General features: G+C 44.0%; 1 protein-coding gene across 4 annotated transcripts in view; it reads left to right on the top strand.

Annotated features, from left to right (window-relative positions):
• HEPHL1 (hephaestin like 1) overlaps positions 1-19,297 on the top strand; it is a 138,138-nt gene that overhangs the window by 37,154 nt on the left and 81,687 nt on the right. For all 4 annotated transcript variants that reach the window (XM_030200195.1, XM_030200196.1, XM_030200198.1 and 1 more), the window contains exons 7-11: positions 7,140-7,279; positions 7,371-7,502; positions 10,086-10,297; positions 14,785-14,935; positions 18,134-18,346. In XM_030200195.1, coding sequence (XP_030056055.1) covers positions 7,140-7,279; positions 7,371-7,502; positions 10,086-10,297; positions 14,785-14,935; positions 18,134-18,346 — 848 coding nt within the window. The remainder of the gene's footprint in view (positions 1-7,139; positions 7,280-7,370; positions 7,503-10,085; positions 10,298-14,784; positions 14,936-18,133; positions 18,347-19,297) is intronic.

A 19,297-nucleotide genomic window follows, 5' to 3' on the forward strand; every position in this document is an offset into this window, starting at 1 on the left:
AATAGGCTTTGTCACATTTGGTGCACCGCTAATCGCTAGCTTAGCTTTTTAAAAGGAACCCTAAGTTTGTACCTGAGGCAGTGCAAGGTTAAGGGGCTCTTTTACAAAGCCGCGCTGAAAAATGGCCTGCGGTAGTGTAGACACGTGTTTTGGGCGCACGCAGAATCATTTTTCAGCGCACCTGTAAAAAATGCCTTTTTAAACCTTTTGCCGAAAATAGACATGCGGCATAATGAAAATTGCTATGCGTCCATTTTGGGTCTGACGCTAACGGTGAAAATTAGATTGGCGTTTTTTTTCACCGTTAGCGTTTTTCTTGCCTACACAGATAGGCAATATACCCTGATTGTTTGGTTTTTTTCCTGATTTTCCATCACTATTTCCATATACTTTCTGATCCCTGAGGCAGGCGTTTGTACGCCCGTGTCGGGTCATCGTCAGAATAAAAGGACAACATTTATCTCCATCCTGAAGGCCCAGTGTTGCTTTTTTTTCTGTTTCACAGAACTACAAACATCTCCCCCCCCCCCCACCCCCACAAAAAAAATGCCAGGAACCTCAAACAGCTTAGTAGGTATAAAATAAACGTTATTGAAACTTAGCCATCAATGTTTTTAACTTGCTAAAATGAAAGTACTACAACTACTGGCAGTGTACACTTATGATATCCAGCAAAGTACACACAGAATAGTAGCTTAATCCTACTTCCTGGAGTGACTGTTACAGGCAACATTGTGATCATTTTCGACTGATCAGCATAAGAGATTTTTGAAATGCAGAATGCACACTATAAAGACAATTGTTATCATTTAGGCTTTAGCAAATGCACAGTGTATAGTGCCTGGAGAAGAGTATATCATACTGTTTACTGTGCAACCACATGCCTAATTTACATAAGCACTGCCACGCTGGGAAAAGACCAAAGGTCCATCAAGCCCAGCACTCTGTCTCCGACAGCGGCCAATCCAGGCCCCAAGTACCTGGCAAAAACCCCAAAATTTAGTAACGATCAATGGACTTTTCCTTCATAAATCTGTCCAGACCCCCTTTAAACTCAGCAAGGCCAGCTGCCGTCACTACCTTCTCCGGCAATGAGTTCCAGAGTCTAACTACGCACTGAGTAAAGAAAAACTTTCTCCGATTTGTTTTAAACCTACCACATTCTAATTTCATCTTGTGTCCCCTGGTTCTATTATTGTTAGAAAGATGTAAACAAACGCTTCACATCTGTCCGCTCTATCCCGCTCATTATTTTGTAAACCTCTATCATATCACCCCTCAGCCGCCTTCTCTCCAGGCTAAAGAGTCCTAGCCGTCTTAACCTCTCCTCATAGGGTAGCCGTCCCATCCCTTTTATCATTTTTGTCGCCCTTCTCTGCATAAGACCTTCCATCATTTAGAAATGGCTATGCATTTATTTTAACACTTACTGCTAGTGTCCCCCTGACCTCTGTCCGGAACAAAATTGTTCCTTAACTTTTAAGGCCTGCTATTTGCCTGAGCAGCGTTACCCAGATAACTTTGGCCAAACGGCACTTGATGATGTTGTTGACCAGTCAGACCTGAATTGTGCCCAGGCATGCTCCCATCACCATCTAGTGTTTTTTCGACCAAATTTTGTTTGGGCAATAATTTGCCCTGGATAAAGTTTAGCTAGTTAGTGGGAATAGCACATTTCAAACATCAGGTTTGGTCTGGTTAACTCCCGAAGATAGCTGGACAAACCCTTTAAATGTTGACACTTCAGTGCATAGTTCACTATTCCAGATGCATGCCCAACTTCATTTGTGTATATACTGATCTTTAATCTGTAAGGTCCAATATCAGTTAAAAGATTCAAATTACATATTCCTCACCATGTTAGGGAAATGGGACTTGATATACCGCCGTTCTGAGGTTTTTGCAACTACATTCAAAGCGGTTTACATATATTCAGGTACTTATTTTGTACCAGGGGCAATGGAGGGTTAAGTGACTTGCCCAGAGTCACAAGGAGCTGCAGTGGGAATCGAACTCAGTTCCCCAGGATCAAAGTCCACTGCTCTAACCACTAGGCTACTCCTCCTAGATTCAAAGACTCAGATCTGTACAGCCGAATGCTACCCAGCAAATCCCGATCACTCATTCTCATATTGGGGACTATTGTTTAATATATGAACCCCACATCTGCCATCAGGTGCTTTAAGTTGCTCCTCTCTGCTACTGAAAATGTGCTTTACAGCAGTATTGATGTGATCTGTAGTATCCCTGCAGCTCTGTAGATGGATTGTGTACTCTGTGTTTCACTTCATAACACGTTGATATGGCAAGAAACCATGGGATCAATTTGCAAAGGATTTAGGCTCCTAACTGAGAGTTAGGCTCCTAAATTGGTCTCTTTGAAATTGTACTAGGGCTGAGCAGGGGCGTATCTGAACGGCAGTAGGGGGGGCCAGGGCCAGAGTGAGGGGGCACATTATAGCCCCCCCCCCCCGCCGCCGATCCCCCTCCCCCCAGCCGCTGCCATTGCCAATCTCCCGCTGCCATTGCCAATCTGCCAGCTTTAGTGGAAGAAATGAAAGGACCTCGGCTTGGCTGGCGGGGGTTGGGGGTCCCCCACCAGCTGACGGAATTCTTTTAAAGGCAGCCGGCAGCGGCAAGAGGACGCGGACCTCGGCTGGCGGGGGTTGGGGTCCCCCGCCAGCGAAGGTAGGCGACAGCAACGGAGGGGGAGGGTTGGCAGCGGTAGGGGGGTCCAGGGCGAAATCTGCGGGGGCCCAGGCCCCTGAGGCCCCACGCAGATACGCCCCTGGGGCTGAGCACCCAAAGTTATGCTCAAAATGTCACTAAACTCTTAAATTTAGGAGTCTAAAAAAAATAGGTGGCAACAGAATGGGTTTAGGGTGTAGGAAAAGTTAGCACTGATTTTCAGCACTAGGCTTATAAATTTAAGCTACTAAATCTGGGTAAATGAATGACAGGCCTAAATTTAGAAACATATATTTTAAATTCCTACATTCAGGTGAATTCTCAGCTGAAAACGTAGGGGTCGATATTCAAAGTAATTTAACCTACCAGGAGGGGGCTCCTGGCTGCTATCTACTGATATTCAGTGGCACTTAGCCGGCTGTTAAATTGTCAAGTCTATCTACTGATAGCCGGTTAGTTCCACTGAATATCAGCACTAACTACTAAAGCTGTAGCTGGCTATTTTGTAGGTACTCCAGGAGTGGAGTTGGCACTTAATGTGGTCATGTGCTGATATTCAGCACTTAACCGCTTAATTAACTCAAGAAATTGGACCGCATGAAACTCAGTCCTGTCTTTATCGAGTTTCGCTTAGGAGGTTAACTTCTGAATGTTTCACTTTACAGGATAAGGAATAGTTTGCCACACAAATTCAGATATTCAGTGCCGGTGCCCGGGGCATGTCCCAGCATTGAATATCTGGGCAAAATGCCAGTAGCAGCTGACTTCTGCTGACTATTTATCCCTTAGAATTCTTAGTTGGACTGGAAACGGGGAATAAATTTAGGCACCTAACTTATTTGTACATATCTACTATAATAAAAAGCAACCTCAACGTTCTGAGGACACTGACGTCACTGAAGTCAGTCAGTCTCCCAGAACAGTTCGTGGATTCATGGTGGTGAAGCCACCCCACAGACCCGTGCCCCGCCCTCGCGTCAAACGTCATGACGTCGAGGGCAGGAAAAAAAAATCAACTAAACAAACGGTTGACCCCCCCCCTAAAGCTGCAGCTGAACACAAGGACCTCCAGCACCCCCCCCCCCCCCCGCAACAACCCCCTCCTGAGACACCCACCTTCGTGTTGCTTTGCCGGCGGGGGATCCGAAACCCCGGCAGCCCAAGCCCTGTCTGCTCGCTACGGCGTCATCTTCGGTGTTCCTAGCCTGTGGAGGCAGGGCTTCTGTGCGTCTGACGTCCTGCACGTGCAAGAAATCAGACACACAGAACTCCGCCCTGCACAGCTACCAACGCCAACGATGACGCCGTAGTCAGCACACAGGACTTGTGGTCGCGGGATTCCGGGTCCCCCGCCGCCAAACCAACGCGAAGGTGGGTGCGATGGGTTCGGTGGGTCAGATGGCTGCGGCCGGATGCATCGCCGTGGGTGGGATGGTGCCGGGAGGGGGGGCATCGCACCTCACAGGCAACTGCTAAATGAGGAAAACCTTGCTAGCGCTCGTTTCATTTGGGTCAGAAACGGGCCTTTTTTACTAGTAATAATAATATTACATTAGTCACACTGATTTTGCCACCTTGATATAATTCAACGTTATTATCCTCTCTCTATTAGTCACAGCACATCAGACTTTCCTGTCTCCACCCCCCCCCCCCCCCCCCCCCATATCACTTACAGCTCCTTTGGATATCCGTAGTATCCCAAGATATAGAGTATTTTATAAAACAGTCTTTTATGCGAGAATGTGGTCACATATGTGCAAAAAAGACTTTGTAAAATACACTGTACCTTGGGGTACTACGGATGTCCAAAGGAGCTGTATGTGATATTGGGGGGAGGGGGAGAGGAAAGTCTGATGTGCTGTGATTATTAGAGAGAGGATGATAATGTTGAATTCTATCAAGGTGGCAAAATCAGTGTGACTAATGTAATATTATTATTATATGTACATGTTAGGTGCCTAAATTTATTCCCTGTTTCCAGTCAAACTGGAAAGAGGCATTAACCTTGTCAAGAAGGGGCATACCTTGCCAGTAGACATAGCTGGGATTGCATTCTGGGTACATTGCAGGCAGAGATCGTAAGTACAGTACATGTGTGGATTATAAAATACTTCTGCATGTACTTGCAAACTTTCCATGTGAGCATCTACACCTGCAGTCAAGGAGGTGTACTGGTCCACGCTTGCATGCAAGACGAGATTTCTGACAGATATGCTAGTATTTAGTAAAGGCACATAGGCACCTGTGAGACTCTTTTACTAAAGTGCGGTAGGGTTTTATAGTTACTGCATATTAACAGAAAAAAATGAATGTGCAGTAAGTGCAAAACCTGTGCTGTAAATCCAAGAGTCTTACCCTGCATTTACTGCACAGGGCAACCAGTTAATGCACGGGCACCATGTTACAAGCTGGGGCTGATAGAATGGGCGCTCGGTCCAGGCATGTAACGCAGCCTGGGTGTTAGCTTCCAATGAGATAGCTACCTGTAGTGTCACCACCCATTCCCAGCAATCCATGACCCCGGATCACCCCTGAAACCTGCTAACTTTCCTCCACTCCAAGCCCCACCCACCCCTGGGACTTACCTTTAGGTAAATGGCAAGGAGCGGGCTTCTCGCTCTGCATCCTGTTCCGGGTTCAAAATGGTGTCGCTGACTCCTAGTGATAGTCTTAGGATTGCAAAAGTGGATTGAAGAGGGTGGGGAGGATTGGGAGAGGGAGTTGGGATTGGGAGAGCTGATCAGGAATGCTGATCGAGGAGGGATGCGGAGGTTAACGGTGCCTATTGGGGTGTTGCAGGGATCGGGATTGCTTTGTGGGAGAATGGGGAATTACAAAGGGGATATTGAAGCAGGAGCATTGTTCATTGTTAGGGGACTGTGACTGTGCTACTTAACTGCTGGTAGCGTGACTGCAGTCATGATAGTTGTGGCAGCTATCATGTGTTAATGACCCACATACTAGCTTTCATAGCAGGCCACTCCTGCGCTCCGCCCCAGTCACACCCACTCCCATATTAAGCAGGTAGCATAGGAATTTTACCACTGTGACTGGTTTAATATCGCGTACATTGGGCATAACATATCCAATTGATAAAAACAGTATTGGATTTTTGTGTACTCTCTCTCTTTCTCTTTCTCACTCTTCTCAAAGGGTTATTAAAAATAAGACAAACCTAATGCATACCAAATAGGCCCAAAGTGGTGACCCTAACTCGAGAGGCCTAAAACAGGATAATGCTGATCCAAAGGGCCTAGTGTGGTACCTATGGATGTTTGATATCGGGAGCTTAGTTGCTTAATTGCCAATACTTAAAGGGCTCAGAGCATTGGTGGGTCACATAATTCTAAGTGCTTATGACACATTTTGCACAGTATCTTCACGATGCATAAATTCTACAAGTCAGAAGACTATTGAAAAATAAAATAATTAAATAATGCAGCGACACACAGCCATTACTAGGGCTTTCCCTAATAATGACTGTGTGCTGCCGCGCTATATATTTATTTTATTTTTCAGTAGTTTGTGTTGCATAGAAGTGGCAAAGCTCTTTCTGAGTGGGGTCCTCCAACTGAAAGGGCTTCCTGTCTATAGTGGTAAGACACAAACTTAGATTGTAGTCCTCTGGGGGCAGGGAAATGTCTACAGTACCTTTTGAATGTAACTCACCTGGAACTACTACTGAAAAAGTGCAAGCCAAATCCAATTTTCAAAAAGGTAGACTCGACATTGTAGGTGAAGTCATTTCCAGGAGACATTTAGGGGGTAATTCTGTAAAGAAGATGCCCTCATTTAGGCACCACGAACGCATATAAATGATCAGAGTGTGCATGTATGCTACTACGTGCTATTCCATTAAATCACGCTAACATGCGATGGTGCGTAGTTTAAAGGTGGGCATACACATGGGCAGAGTGTGGGTAGGGCACACAGTTACATGCAGGGCCGCCGAGGGGGGGGCAAGATTCCAGGGGTCCAGCCTCCAAGGGGGGGGGGGCCCAGTGCCAGAAGGTTCTGCTCCCTTGGTCTGTTTCTCTCCTGCTCCTGTGTGTCGGGGCCTGGAGGGTCCCGGCACACAGGAGCGGGAGAGTGGCAGACCGAGGGAGGAGCAGATGCAGGAAGGTAAGGGGGGTGGGGGACAGCGGCGACCCAAGTGGAGGGGGGAGGGCGGTGGCCCTGCTCTGTCTCTCGGTAGCCCTGGTTATATAGAATGCTATCATTTTTTCATGTTTTTTTTAACCAATCTAGACGTGAGCATTTACACTAACTCTGTGGCTGGTGTAAGTTCTTGCACCTAAAATAGAGGCACGTATATAGCTGGTTACACTAGTATTCTACAAAGGAAAGTAGGTGGCTACTTTCTGTTTTAGAATAGCCTCCTGATAGGTGCCTAAATATAGGCGTCTTTTTATAGAATTACCTCCTCATGATTGTTGTATCCCTTTTTGCAGTGATTCTGAAACCTTCTTTGGGCAAGGTAATGATAGGATTGGAGGAAGATACTGGAAAGTTCATTTCACCGAATTCACCGATCAGACGTTCACTGAAAGAAAGCAGCGAACTGAAGCCGAAGCACATATGGGGATACTCGGTATTGCGAGACTTTCTCTGCGTCTTTAGATAACATTAAAATGCTTGCTGCTAAATAATCTTCCTAAACCTGTACTATATTCTGGTTTCAGGCCCAGCTATCAAAGCTGAAGTTGGTGATACTGTACTGGTTATTTTTAACAACAAAGCTGACCGGAATTATAGTATTCTGCCACATGGAGTATCTTATAGTAAACTTTTCGAAGGAGCGCAGTATGCAGATGGTAAATTGCACTGTCATTCAGTTTGGATTCATTTTGTCTATATAATCATACATTACAGTTATACATACTGTATTTTATGCACAGCATCATTCTGTGCCTATCTATACCAGAGGCGTATCTGCGTGGGGCCACAGGGGCCTGGGCCCCCGCAGATTTCGCCCTGGACCCCCGCAGATTTCGCCCTGGACCCCCCCACCGCGGTCAACCCTCCCCCGCCATAGCCTTCACCTACCCCCGCCGAGGTCTTGTTTAAGTTCTTCTTCCTCGTGCTGTTGAAAGCTGCAGCCTCGGACGGAGTCTGACGTCGCAGCACGTTGTACGTGCAGGATGTCAACGTGTTCGATGTCAGACTCCGTCCGAAACTGGAAGGGATGCAGGCTGCAGCTTTCAACAGCATGAGGAAGAACTTAAAACAAGACCTCGGCTGGGCTGGCGGGGGGTTGGGGTCCCCCGCCAGCTGAAGTAATATTTTTAAAGGCACCCGCAGGAGGAAGCGGACCTCAGTGGGGGTAGGTGACTGCGGTAGGCGGGGGAGGGTTGACGGTGGTAGGCGGGGGAGGGTTGACGGCGCTGGGGGGGGTGGCGGCGGCAGCCGGGGGGGCTATAATGTACCCCCTCACTCTAGCCCCTGCCCCCCCTACCGCCAAACCTCAGATACGCCCCTTTTAATAACATATAGGTATAATATGTATATATGTGTACCCTTACTTAATTACACTGCTGACATGGTTGAATGGACATATTCCAATTTAGACACTCTAGACCAAAAAACATCTGGTCAAGTTTGAACAGTCACTGACTTCATGGGACCCCCATGCAGCAGACACAGCACTCATGGGTATCCATTATTGAAATCTCTCTTCTCATAAATCAGGCAGTGCTTTAAAACCTGGCTTTACCTCTGGCATGTTGAAGCACAAGCTACAAAGTCAAATTCAATTAATTTTGAGGCCATTTTTAAATTGAAATGAATTCTGAGGCACTGACTTACAGATGGAAGATATCGGATGGCCAGTTGCAACCGCAGAGGAAAAGAACTGATGGCTACAGTTACAGTAGGCAGTGCGGGAACTCCTGCACAGCCTCAGAAAGCTTTTTCGGAGCTTTATGAACTTTAGAAAGCTATTCCATAAGAACATAAGAGTAGCCATATTGGGTCAGACCAATGGTCCAGCTAGCCCAGTATCCTGTTTACAGACAGTGGCCAAGTCAGGTCACAAGTACCTGGCAGAAACCCAGATTATGACAACACTCCATACTACAAATCCCAGGGCAAGCAGGTGCTTCCCATGTCTGTCTCAATAGCAGACTATAGACTTTTCCTCCAGGAATTCCAACCTGCTTGTGTTCCGATGATGTCACCCATTAGTGTGGTTCTAGCGGTCCTTACTGTCCATGTTGAAAAGTAGGCAGTCAAACACCATAGCACTTATTTTAATGTGATATACGTTTAGGTGTCCCAGGGTTGGATTATGGGCAGAACAGAGTGGAACTGGGACCTAGATATCTTGGGGTCATTAATAAAAACAATTTAACCAAACAAGAGACGCTCCAGCCTGGTTAAATCACACTGGCTGGCCCTAGAGCAGATGTTCAGTTACATTTAACCGGACAGTGCCACTGAATATCTGCTGTCACTGCCACATCAGTCTCCAGTTTGTATCGGTATGGTCTGGGGGCAGTCAGATGGAGCTGGCAGTTACCTAAGCACCACCGATATTCAGAATATAACTCCAAATGGCTGCCTTGTGCCCAGATATTCAGCGATGGTACCCAGATAGGGACAGGTATTTTATAAAACACACCATAAGCATTGATTTCCACCAGTATATACACACAAAGTTACTCCTGTCTCAGAGTAGGTGTATCTTTGTGTGGGAGTGTCACAAAATGCCTAGCCACCTGCCTGGGGTTACCCCACAGCCACTTAGAGGGTCTATCTCCAGCACAGCTCTGTCCACCTGCTGCTTGTGCTCTATACTAGCACCCTCCTCCCACCATCTGGGTCACAACCGCCTCGGGGCAAGTCTTCAGCTCCCAAGTTATCTCCAGTGATTTCTAGGTTACTGGGGCCACACTCCCAGTGGTCCCACAGTTCCCAGAAAGCACTCGCAGATCCAACACACAAACCACCAGGATTCTTTATCAGTCCAGACAAGCAGAGCAAACAAACAATTTTGTTTATTCTCATAAAAATTGAATACTGAACAAAAATGTGCAAATAGCAAACAGTAACAAGTAACTGAAAAATGGATCAATTAGAAAACTAAACATCTATATACTGTCTAAATAGTACCTGGGAAGGTCAGGACATATAATTCACCGAGCCTCCACAAAGAGATCTGTCTCTCTTTCCTCCCTGGCTGAAACTGAACTCAAAACCAGTAAAGTCCAAAACAAAACAGACTGGAGTAGTCTGCACTGCCCCAGCTAGTGCAGTAATCTATATAACACGTTTTCCAAATTTCCTGTTTGTCTTCTGGTCACATCTGCCTTGAGAAAAACCAGAAGCTAGTATTTACTTTTTACATTTTCTGTTAACTATAATTTATTCTGTGGTACTAATTTGTTTTATATTTTAAGAGGTTCAGAAGATGGGAGCACATGTGAAACCTGGTGAGATTTTCACATACACATGGACAGTGCCTGAAAGTGTAGGTCCAACTGCTAGTGACCCATCGTGTCTTACTTATTTGTACTACTCCTCAGTGGATCCAGTCATGGACACCAACTCTGGCCTAGTGGGGCCCCTCTTAGTCTGTAAAAAGAATACTTTGAATGATGATGAAACACAGGTGAGAAAGCATGATCCTCTCTTCCAATTGCTTTTTATGCTGCAGTAAATGCACTTTAAGAGAGATGAAAGTATGACTGAATATAAAAATCATAGAGAACTAGAAGGAACCTGTAGGGTGTCATTTACTCTGTATCCCTTCCTCCAAAATACCCAATGCAAGTACATGATTCTAGACAGATGTTTATCTTTAAAACTGCTAATGACTGATATATCACTGTCTCACTAGCATTTATCAGCCTGTTTATTTCTGCTCAATTCTCCATTTTATCCAGGTCAATTAGAAATTTTAATTCTGTCCTCCATGGAATTTGCAAGTACTTCTAAACTGATCTGATCTCTGTGTTTAATAAATCTATTTGCTAAGGACAATTTACTGAAATTTGTTTTGGCTTCTGGAGAACAGTGGGAAAAATATAATGGAGGCAACTCTATAACTTAATGCCTCACATTAGGTGCCTTGATGTCACGTGCTAAAGCGCAAATTCTATAACAGCATCTTGGTCCCATGCAGGCCATGATCAGTGAATTTGTGAAGACTTTGTGTTTCAATGCTGTTTTGAACGGTGTAGCAGTATTTTGTTGGATCAACCAATTATATGAGAGGCTAAGGTTTGTGAACAATTCCCCCCCCCCCCCCCACCCTGATATTCAATGCTATTTAACCAGTCAGGAATGGCTCCTGGGCGTTTAAATTGCACTTAACCAGCTATCCGCAAATATTCAGTGGGAGATAGCTTAATGGCTAAGCAGTTGCATCATGTGATGTAACTGGCTATCCGCTAGTATTCAGTGTATTGCTGGCTAAGCTTGGCTGCCAACTCGTGACACTGAAATAACAGGTTTATTTTTGGCTGGTTTAAACTTAAACTGGCCAGCGCTGAATATTGACTTGGCCAATTAAGTTTAAACCGGCCAAAAATAAACCAGATATTCAAACATGGTCGTATCGGGTTAACAATAAAATTAATAACCAGAGTGTGGCTCCAGTGACATCCTTATCCGCCTGGCCATGTCCACTTTTTGCTTTTCCGTTCTCTATAGAATGTTTGTTTGTTTTTTCTTTTCCTGTTTCTTTTCAGCCAAGGGAAGCCTTGCCGCACAAATTTGCTACATTTGTTTTGAAAGCGTGGATAAAGATGAGACAGTTGATGTAGTGTATCTAGATTTTCAGAAAGCTTTTGACAAAGTTCCTCATGAGAGACTTCTGATAAAAGTAAAAAGCCATGGGATAGGAGGCAATGTTTTGTTGTGGATTGGGAACTGGTTGATAGGTAGAAAACAGAGGGTAGGATTAAATGGGCCTGTCTCTCTCAACAGAAGAAGGTGAATAGTGGACTATATAACATAAGTGATCTGGAAATGGAATCAATGAGTGAGGTAATCAAATTTGCAGATGACTCGAAACTATTCAGTTATTAAACTGTATGCGGATTACGTGAAATTGCAGGAGGACCTTGGGAGGCTAGAAGAATGGGCATTCAGATGGCAGGTGAAATTTAATGTGCTCGAGTGCAAAGTGATGCACATTGGGAAGAATAATCCAAATCATAGAGTCCATATTAGGAATCACCACTGATGAAAAGGATATAGGGCCCATCGTGGACAATACGTTGAAATCTTCTGCTCAGATTATTAGGAAAGGAACAGTGAATAAAACAGAGACCATCATAATGCCTCTATATTACTCCATGGCGAAACCACACCTTGAGTATTGTGTGCCATTCTGGTCACTGTATCTCATTCTATTCCCTTTATCATTTTTGATTGCCCTTCTCCGTACCTATATGCATGAAATCCCTTTTCCACATATATTTACTCATTTTTTTCAAACACACAGCACAAATCCATGCAGCTATGTATTCTTAGCCTTGAAAAACACACACACATTGTTGTCTATTGTAATGAAGCTGATAAAATACATTGTGGGATCTCAAAGAGAGACTGTCCTATAAATGCACATGAAGGTAGTTAATAGTTTTTTGGTTTTTTTTTTAGATATATAGTCCCTGATATTCAAAGGCAATTATCTGGATAATGTCAGCCTCCTTCTGTGTGTTTTCAGTGGAAGTGTATGGATAGGGCCACTGAAATCTTTAAAGACTGCCTCAGCACTATATGCTCAGTGCCAGAGCACAGCAAAGGAGGAACATGGGCATTTTAGGATGTCTTACATTTATGCAGAAAACTATCTTCAAATCGGACCGGATATTGCCACAATCCATGTAGTGGCAGTGCTGACCACTCTGTACATATATTCACTCCTTTCCATAACATGCTGTCTGGCTTGTCAACCCTTCCTCCACACTCTCTATCTGCAAACCTTATGCAACCATCTACTATAATAAAAAGCAACCTCAACATTCTGAGGACACTGACGTCACTGAAGTCAGTCAGTCTCCCAGAACGGTTCGTGGATTCATGGTGGTGAAGCCACCCCACAGACCCGTGCCCCGCCCTCGCGTCAAACGTCGTGACGTCGAGGGCAGGAAAAAAAAAATCAACTAAACAAACGGTTGACCCCCCCCCCCCTAAACCTGCAGCTGAACACAAGGACCTCCAGCACCCCCCCCCCCCCCCGCAACAACCCCCTCCTGAGACACCCACCTTCGCGTTGCTTTGCCGGCGGGGGACCCGAAACCCCGCCAGCACAAGCCCTGTCTGCTCGCTACGGCGTCATCTTCAGCGTTCCTAGCCTGTGGAGGCAGGGCTTCTGTGCGTCTGACGTCCTGCACGTGCATGACGTCAGACGCACAAAACTCCGCCCTGCACAGGTACCAATGCCGACGATGATGCCGTAGTCAGCACACAGGACTTGTGGTGGCGGGGTTCCGGGTCCCCCGCCGCCAAACCAATGCGAAGGTGGGTGCGATGGGCACGGTGGGTCGGATGGCTGCGTCCGGATGCATCGCCGTGGGTGGGATGGGGCCGGGAGTGGGGGCATCGCACCTACTACTACTTAGCATTTCTATAGCGCTACAAGGCATACGCAGCGCTGCACAAACATAGAAGAAAGACAGTCCCTGCTCAAAGAGCTTACAATCTAATAGACAAAAAATAAATAAAGTAAGCAAATCAAATCAATTAATATGAACGGGAAGGAAGAGAGGAGGGTAGGTGGAGGCGAGTGGTTACAAGTGGTTACGAGTCAAAAGCAATGTTAAAGAGGTGGGCTTTCAGTCTAGATTTAAAGGTGGCCAAGGATGGGGCAAGATGTAGGGGCTCAGGAAGTTTATTCCAGGCATAGGGTGCAGCGAGACAGAAGGCGCGAAGTCTGGAGTTGGCAGTAGTGGAGAAGGGAACAGATAAGATGGATTTATCCATGGAGCGGAGTGCACGGGAAGGGGTGTAAGGAAGGACGAGTGTGGAGAGATACTGGGGAGCAGCAGAGTGAGTACATTTATAGGTTAGTAGAAGAAGTTTGAACAGGATGCGAAAACGGATAGGGAGCCAGTGAAGGGTCTTGAGGAGCGGGGTAGTATGAGTAAAGCGACCCTGGCGGAAGATGAGACGGGCAGCAGAGTTTTGAACCGACTGGAGAGGGGAGAGGTGACTAAGTGGGAGGGCTGCAAGAAGCAGATTGCAGTAGTCTAAACGAGAGGTGACAAGGGTGTGGATGAGGGTTTTGGTAGAGTGCTCGGAAAGAAAGGGGCGGATTTTACGGATGTTGTAAAGAAAGAAACGACAGGTCTTGGCAATCTGCTGGATATGAGCAGAGAAGGAGAGAGAAGAGTCAAAGATGACCCCAAGGTTTCGAGCTGAGGAGACAGGGAGAATGAGAGAGCCATCAACAGAAATAGAAACCGGGGGGAGCGGGGAGGTGCTAAATGACGAAATCCTTGCTAGCGCCCGTTTCATTTGTGTCAGAAACGGGCCTTTTTTTACTAGTTGCAAATATGACACTTGCATTGCTCTATGTACACTTTGGGCCCTGTTTACTAAGGTTAGCTAACATTTTTAGCATGTGCTAATGCTATCATTTCCACATAATAATTATACATACATTGTGAAATGGTGGGATAGAGTTATGGGTATGGTTGATCTGTATGTATTTTTTAAGCAGGAATAAATTTGATGTGATATATGGAATGTATGTATAATTGTTATGTGGAAATGATAGTAAAATTTAGAAATAGTCATATATATTTGGTTGTGTAGCACAATTTGACTAAGAGGAGGAGTGTGTAACCCTTGATTTGGTAGTAACGTTATGTGCTAATGCTAGAGACACCCATAGGAATATATGGGTGTCTCTAGAATTTAATGTGCACTAATTTTTAGCGCATGCTTAAAAAAGCTAGGGTGCCTACAGAGCAGCTTTGTAAACAGGGCTCTTTATTAGTGCTTGTTATTTGAAGCAAGCATAAATAAGTTTGAGATGGTAAACATATTCTCCCTGGGAGTGAGTGTAGTGCTATTTATTCTCGGGCAGTGAAATCACACTAAACCAGCCTTTTTCTGATGCATTTTGTTTCCTTCCCCCTACAGAAGGGAGTTGACAAGGAATTCTATTTACTCTTCACTGTCTGTGATGAGAATCTGAGCTGGTATCTTGAAAAAAATATCCAGATGATTACTGAAGACCCTTTGAAGATTGATACAGAGGACGAACATTTCCAGGAATCCAATAAAATGCACGGTATTTAGGCTTTTAGTCCCACACTGAATGCCAAATTATGTAAAAATAAATAAAAATAATTAAGGCCAAGACTTAGCACATTCTATCCCAAAGCGTCCAGAGGGGATCTCCAATATGGCTATGAACCTTCATTTTTCCATCTCTCATTCACAGAGAAGTTCTAGTTGGGGGTGGAGCCCCAGTTAGAATTGCAGTGTATGGGCCCTGTTTACTAAGCAGCGTTATATTAACCGTGTATGTGCGTTAACCACGTATGTGCCTACAATATCCCTATAGGCGCCTACATGGTTAGCGTGCACGCTAAAAACACTAATGCACCTTAGTAAACGGCCCTATTTGTGCCAATGAGCAGAAGTAAGATTTTATTTTTTGTTATTTTTGCCCATGCAGAGGGCAATTCTATAAAGGGGCACCTAGATTTAGTCACCTAGAGGGCATCTAATTCAGTAGTATGTGTGAGAAGCCTCGGGTACACCAGATGTATCCAACTGGCCAATTACAGTTCAGTGACAACACTTATGTACGCCTATCAGCGGCATAATCGAAAGAGAAGGACGCCCATCTTCTGACACAAATCAGGAGATGGGCGTCGTCCTCTCAGGGGCGCCCAAATTGGCATAATCGAAAGCTGATTTTGGGTGTCCTCAACTGCTTTCCGTCATGGGGATGACCAAAGTTCACGGGAAGGGGGGGGGGGGGGTGTCTGCAGTGTACCGAAGGCGGGACAGGGGTGTGGTTAAGAGATGGGCGTCCTCGGCCGATAATGGAAAAAAGAAGGGCGTCCCTGACGAACATTTAGCCGACTTGACTTGGTCCAATTTGTTTCATGACCAAGCCTCGAAAAGGTGCCCCAACTGACCAGATGACCACCGGAGGGAATCGGGGATGACCTCCCCTTACTCCTCCAGTGATCACCAACCCCCTCCCACCCAAAGAAAAAAATTTAAAAAACATTTTTGCCAGCCTCAAATGTCATACCCAGCTCCATCATATATATGAATTATAATTGTAACTTGTACACATACACTTGTATGTGCCAGTATATGAGGTTGGATGTCCAAGTAGGCGCTTATTTTGAGGTTATGTAATAACGTTACACAGGTGGCTATATGTCTTTATAAAATGTCCTCATAAAACCTAAATAGTCATGGCTAAAAAGCCCCTGTGTACATTTACACCTCCTTGGGAGCAGGCGTAAGTATATGCGGGAGAAGTGTGCATATAGATTTGTATATTATAAGTTACATATATACTTTGTGACTTAACCCAAACTACACCTCTAAACATGCGTGCCTCTGCATCAATATAAGTGCATACTTTTTTGTCATAGTATGCATAAAACAGGTATTATGTATGAAAAATCCTGTATAAAATTACTCACAGACTACTTTTTTCTCAAAATCAGTTTTTCAAGGCAGTTCACATCCTAAAATAAAAATACAACATAAGAAAATAAAATACATTACAAGAATCCCAAACCAATAGCACTGTGGTCTCGTTATTTTATTTTACTTACTTAAATTTGTCACTTGCCTCCTGTGAGAGAAACAAGAACTAAAAAAAATCTGAACTTTCAAAAATAATTTGGGAAATATACTTTAGGAGGAAGAGGAGAGAAAAATGTAAAGAGGAGCAGAAGGGATACTTGAGAGGCAGAATGCTTGGAGATACCCTAGTCAGGGCAGTACTTGGGGCTGTGCTGAAGACATTGTGGAGGTAATTCTATAGCTGGGAGTCAGTATTCAGTTGCCTCGAGGCCAGATGATAGGAGCCTGTTTTATAATGGAACCAAGGCACCTAGGGTCTGTTATGGAATACTAGTGTAGTCTGGTATTGATGTTTCTAACATGTAGGTACCCGCACTTACATTAGCCATAGAGCTGGTGCAAGTGGAGGCACCTAAATGTGGAAGAGGCGCTCATAAGTGACAGTACTCTGTAAGTTGCCTGTTTAAGTGAATGCTCTGCCTGTCTCTCAGCCATATTCCTTCCCTGCATATGCTCTCCTTGCAAATACCGGCTATATAAGTTAAGCGGATATTTGCAGAATAGAACTTAGGTATAACAAAAGAGAGGGAACAAAGTACAAACTAAAGTCCAAACAAAAAAACAGCACCACGGGCCTTTAAAATGGAACAAAGTTCTTTAATGAATGAGCCTTGACCCATAAAATGATTATTAAAAAATGAATTAAAATTAATTAAAAAATTAATGAAAAACATTTTTTGAAACCTTAAAAACTAGAATGAAACGTGAGTGGCATTACAAATCTGTAGTTTTATCATAATGTTACAGATTTGTAATGCCACTCACGTTTCATTCTAGTTTTAAGGTTTCAAAAAATGTTTTTCATTAATTTTTTAATTAATTTTAATTCATTTTTTAATAATCATTTTATGGGTCAAGGCTCATTCATTAAAGAACTTTGTTCCATTTTAAAGGCCCGTGGTGCTGTTTTTTTGTTCAGAATAGAACTTAGTCAGAATATTGGCATTTATGAATATGTGTACTCATATGACCGTATATGTTGTTCTAAACATTTACATGTGTGTCAATGTGACCACTTCATGTATAGAATTGCCCATTGTATATGGAACTGGGCCTTATGGAAGGAAGGTGGCATCATCATCACCCAGTGGCATACTCTTATTTAAAATCTACCTTTCTGCAGCATGCTTGGGAGCGAAAGGGATATCTGAAAGGCAGAGAGCTTGAAGATGCTGCTGATCTGTTTATATTCTGGTCAGGGCAGTACTGGGGGCTGTGGTGGAGACATGGTGTGTGTGGAGCTGGGCCTCCCCATAGCATATGGCTTTGGAATACAGGGGTATTGCTGAAACTTTTGGATAGGGAAAATGAAAACGAAAGGTACGTTTCCTTCTTCAAGTCCTATGGGACTTATGGATAAATAGGGGGTAGTTCTGTATCTGGGCACCCCCTTTTAGGCACCTTAATACTGCACAATGAGAGCTTCTTTATAATGGCATCTGAGCTAATACTGAAAAAGGCATGAGCTAAATTCAGAATTTCCCTTCTTGATATTTTTGTTCCTTCTTTTCTAATATGAGCTAAGGTTTTATGTTTTTTTCTTTTAATGGCTTGTTTTGTTACCATATTGATTGTCTAATTTCTTTATTGTGTTTACTTGTAAAATGAATACATTTAAAACTTGTATGCTGAATATTTTCTCTTCCGCCAGCTGTGAATGGTTTTATGTACGGTAACCTGCCTGGCCTGGAAATGTGCCAAAATGACAGAGTTTCCTGGCATATGATTGGACTTGGCACAGAGGTTGATCTGCATGGAATTTACTTTCAAGGAAACACCATTCAGTTGGGAGGCATGACAAGAGACACTCTTAATTTGTTTCCCCACTCCTCAAGCACTGTATCCATGCAGCCAGATGAAGTGGGTAAGTTTCTCAGTGCAGTCAGTCCAGGCCTCCTACACTGAAGCAGGCCAGTGCAGCCACCGAGCCATCAGTCCAAAATGCTAGTGTAAGAGGCTGAACAGTGCAGTAAGTATTATGGATTTGGATTATTATTGTTACAAAATGTGAAAATATTTTCTTATTAATAATAAGAAGTGGAGTGGAGGAGTGGCCTAGTTTTTAGGGTGGTGGACTTTGGTCCTGGGGAACTGAGGAACTGAGTTCGATTCCCGGCACAGGCAGCTCCTTGAGACTCTGGGCAAGTCACTTAACCCTCCATTGCCCGCCGCATTGAGCCTGCCATGAGTGGGAAAGCGCGGGGTACAAATTTAACAAAAATAAAATAAATACATCAATTCCATTCCAGCTCCTACAATAAGATGTAGAATAACTTTGTAATTTATGTTTACAAAGACCCACACAGACAAAAAATAATTAATAATCTGTCCCTGTCCCTCCCAAAATAAGAAATAAATGAAAGACGTTACCTAGGCTGACATTCGTAAACTGCCAATATAGTCTAAAGCTAACAAATGCATTGAGCAGTCATCAGAGTTGACATAAAATAATTTATAATATTTTATGCCAAAAGTCATGTCATCATATTATGGCTTTGATAGATACCTTCTTATTTATAAACGCTAGACTATTTCCAAAGGACTGAGGTGCTTTCTCACAGACTGCATTTCTTCTTTGTTGTGTCTGTAATGGGATATTGCTTCATTAATAATTTAGCTTCACATGAGGAATGACTGCTCTCACTTTATTGATTGAAGAATAACATGCTTTATTTTAGCAATTTCAGTTAAGGTAAATCGGTGACCTTAATGAAAAGTGAGATATTTAGTGATCCCCAAATAAGACAAAGACTGAAAATGTATTTGTATGCTCATTCTCTACTTGAGTCTTTGGACACAGCAAATTTAGGGCCCT

Source organism: Microcaecilia unicolor, chromosome 4 (assembly GCF_901765095.1).
Source record: "Microcaecilia unicolor chromosome 4, aMicUni1.1, whole genome shotgun sequence".
Classification (NCBI taxonomy): domain Eukaryota; kingdom Metazoa; phylum Chordata; class Amphibia; order Gymnophiona; family Siphonopidae; genus Microcaecilia; species Microcaecilia unicolor.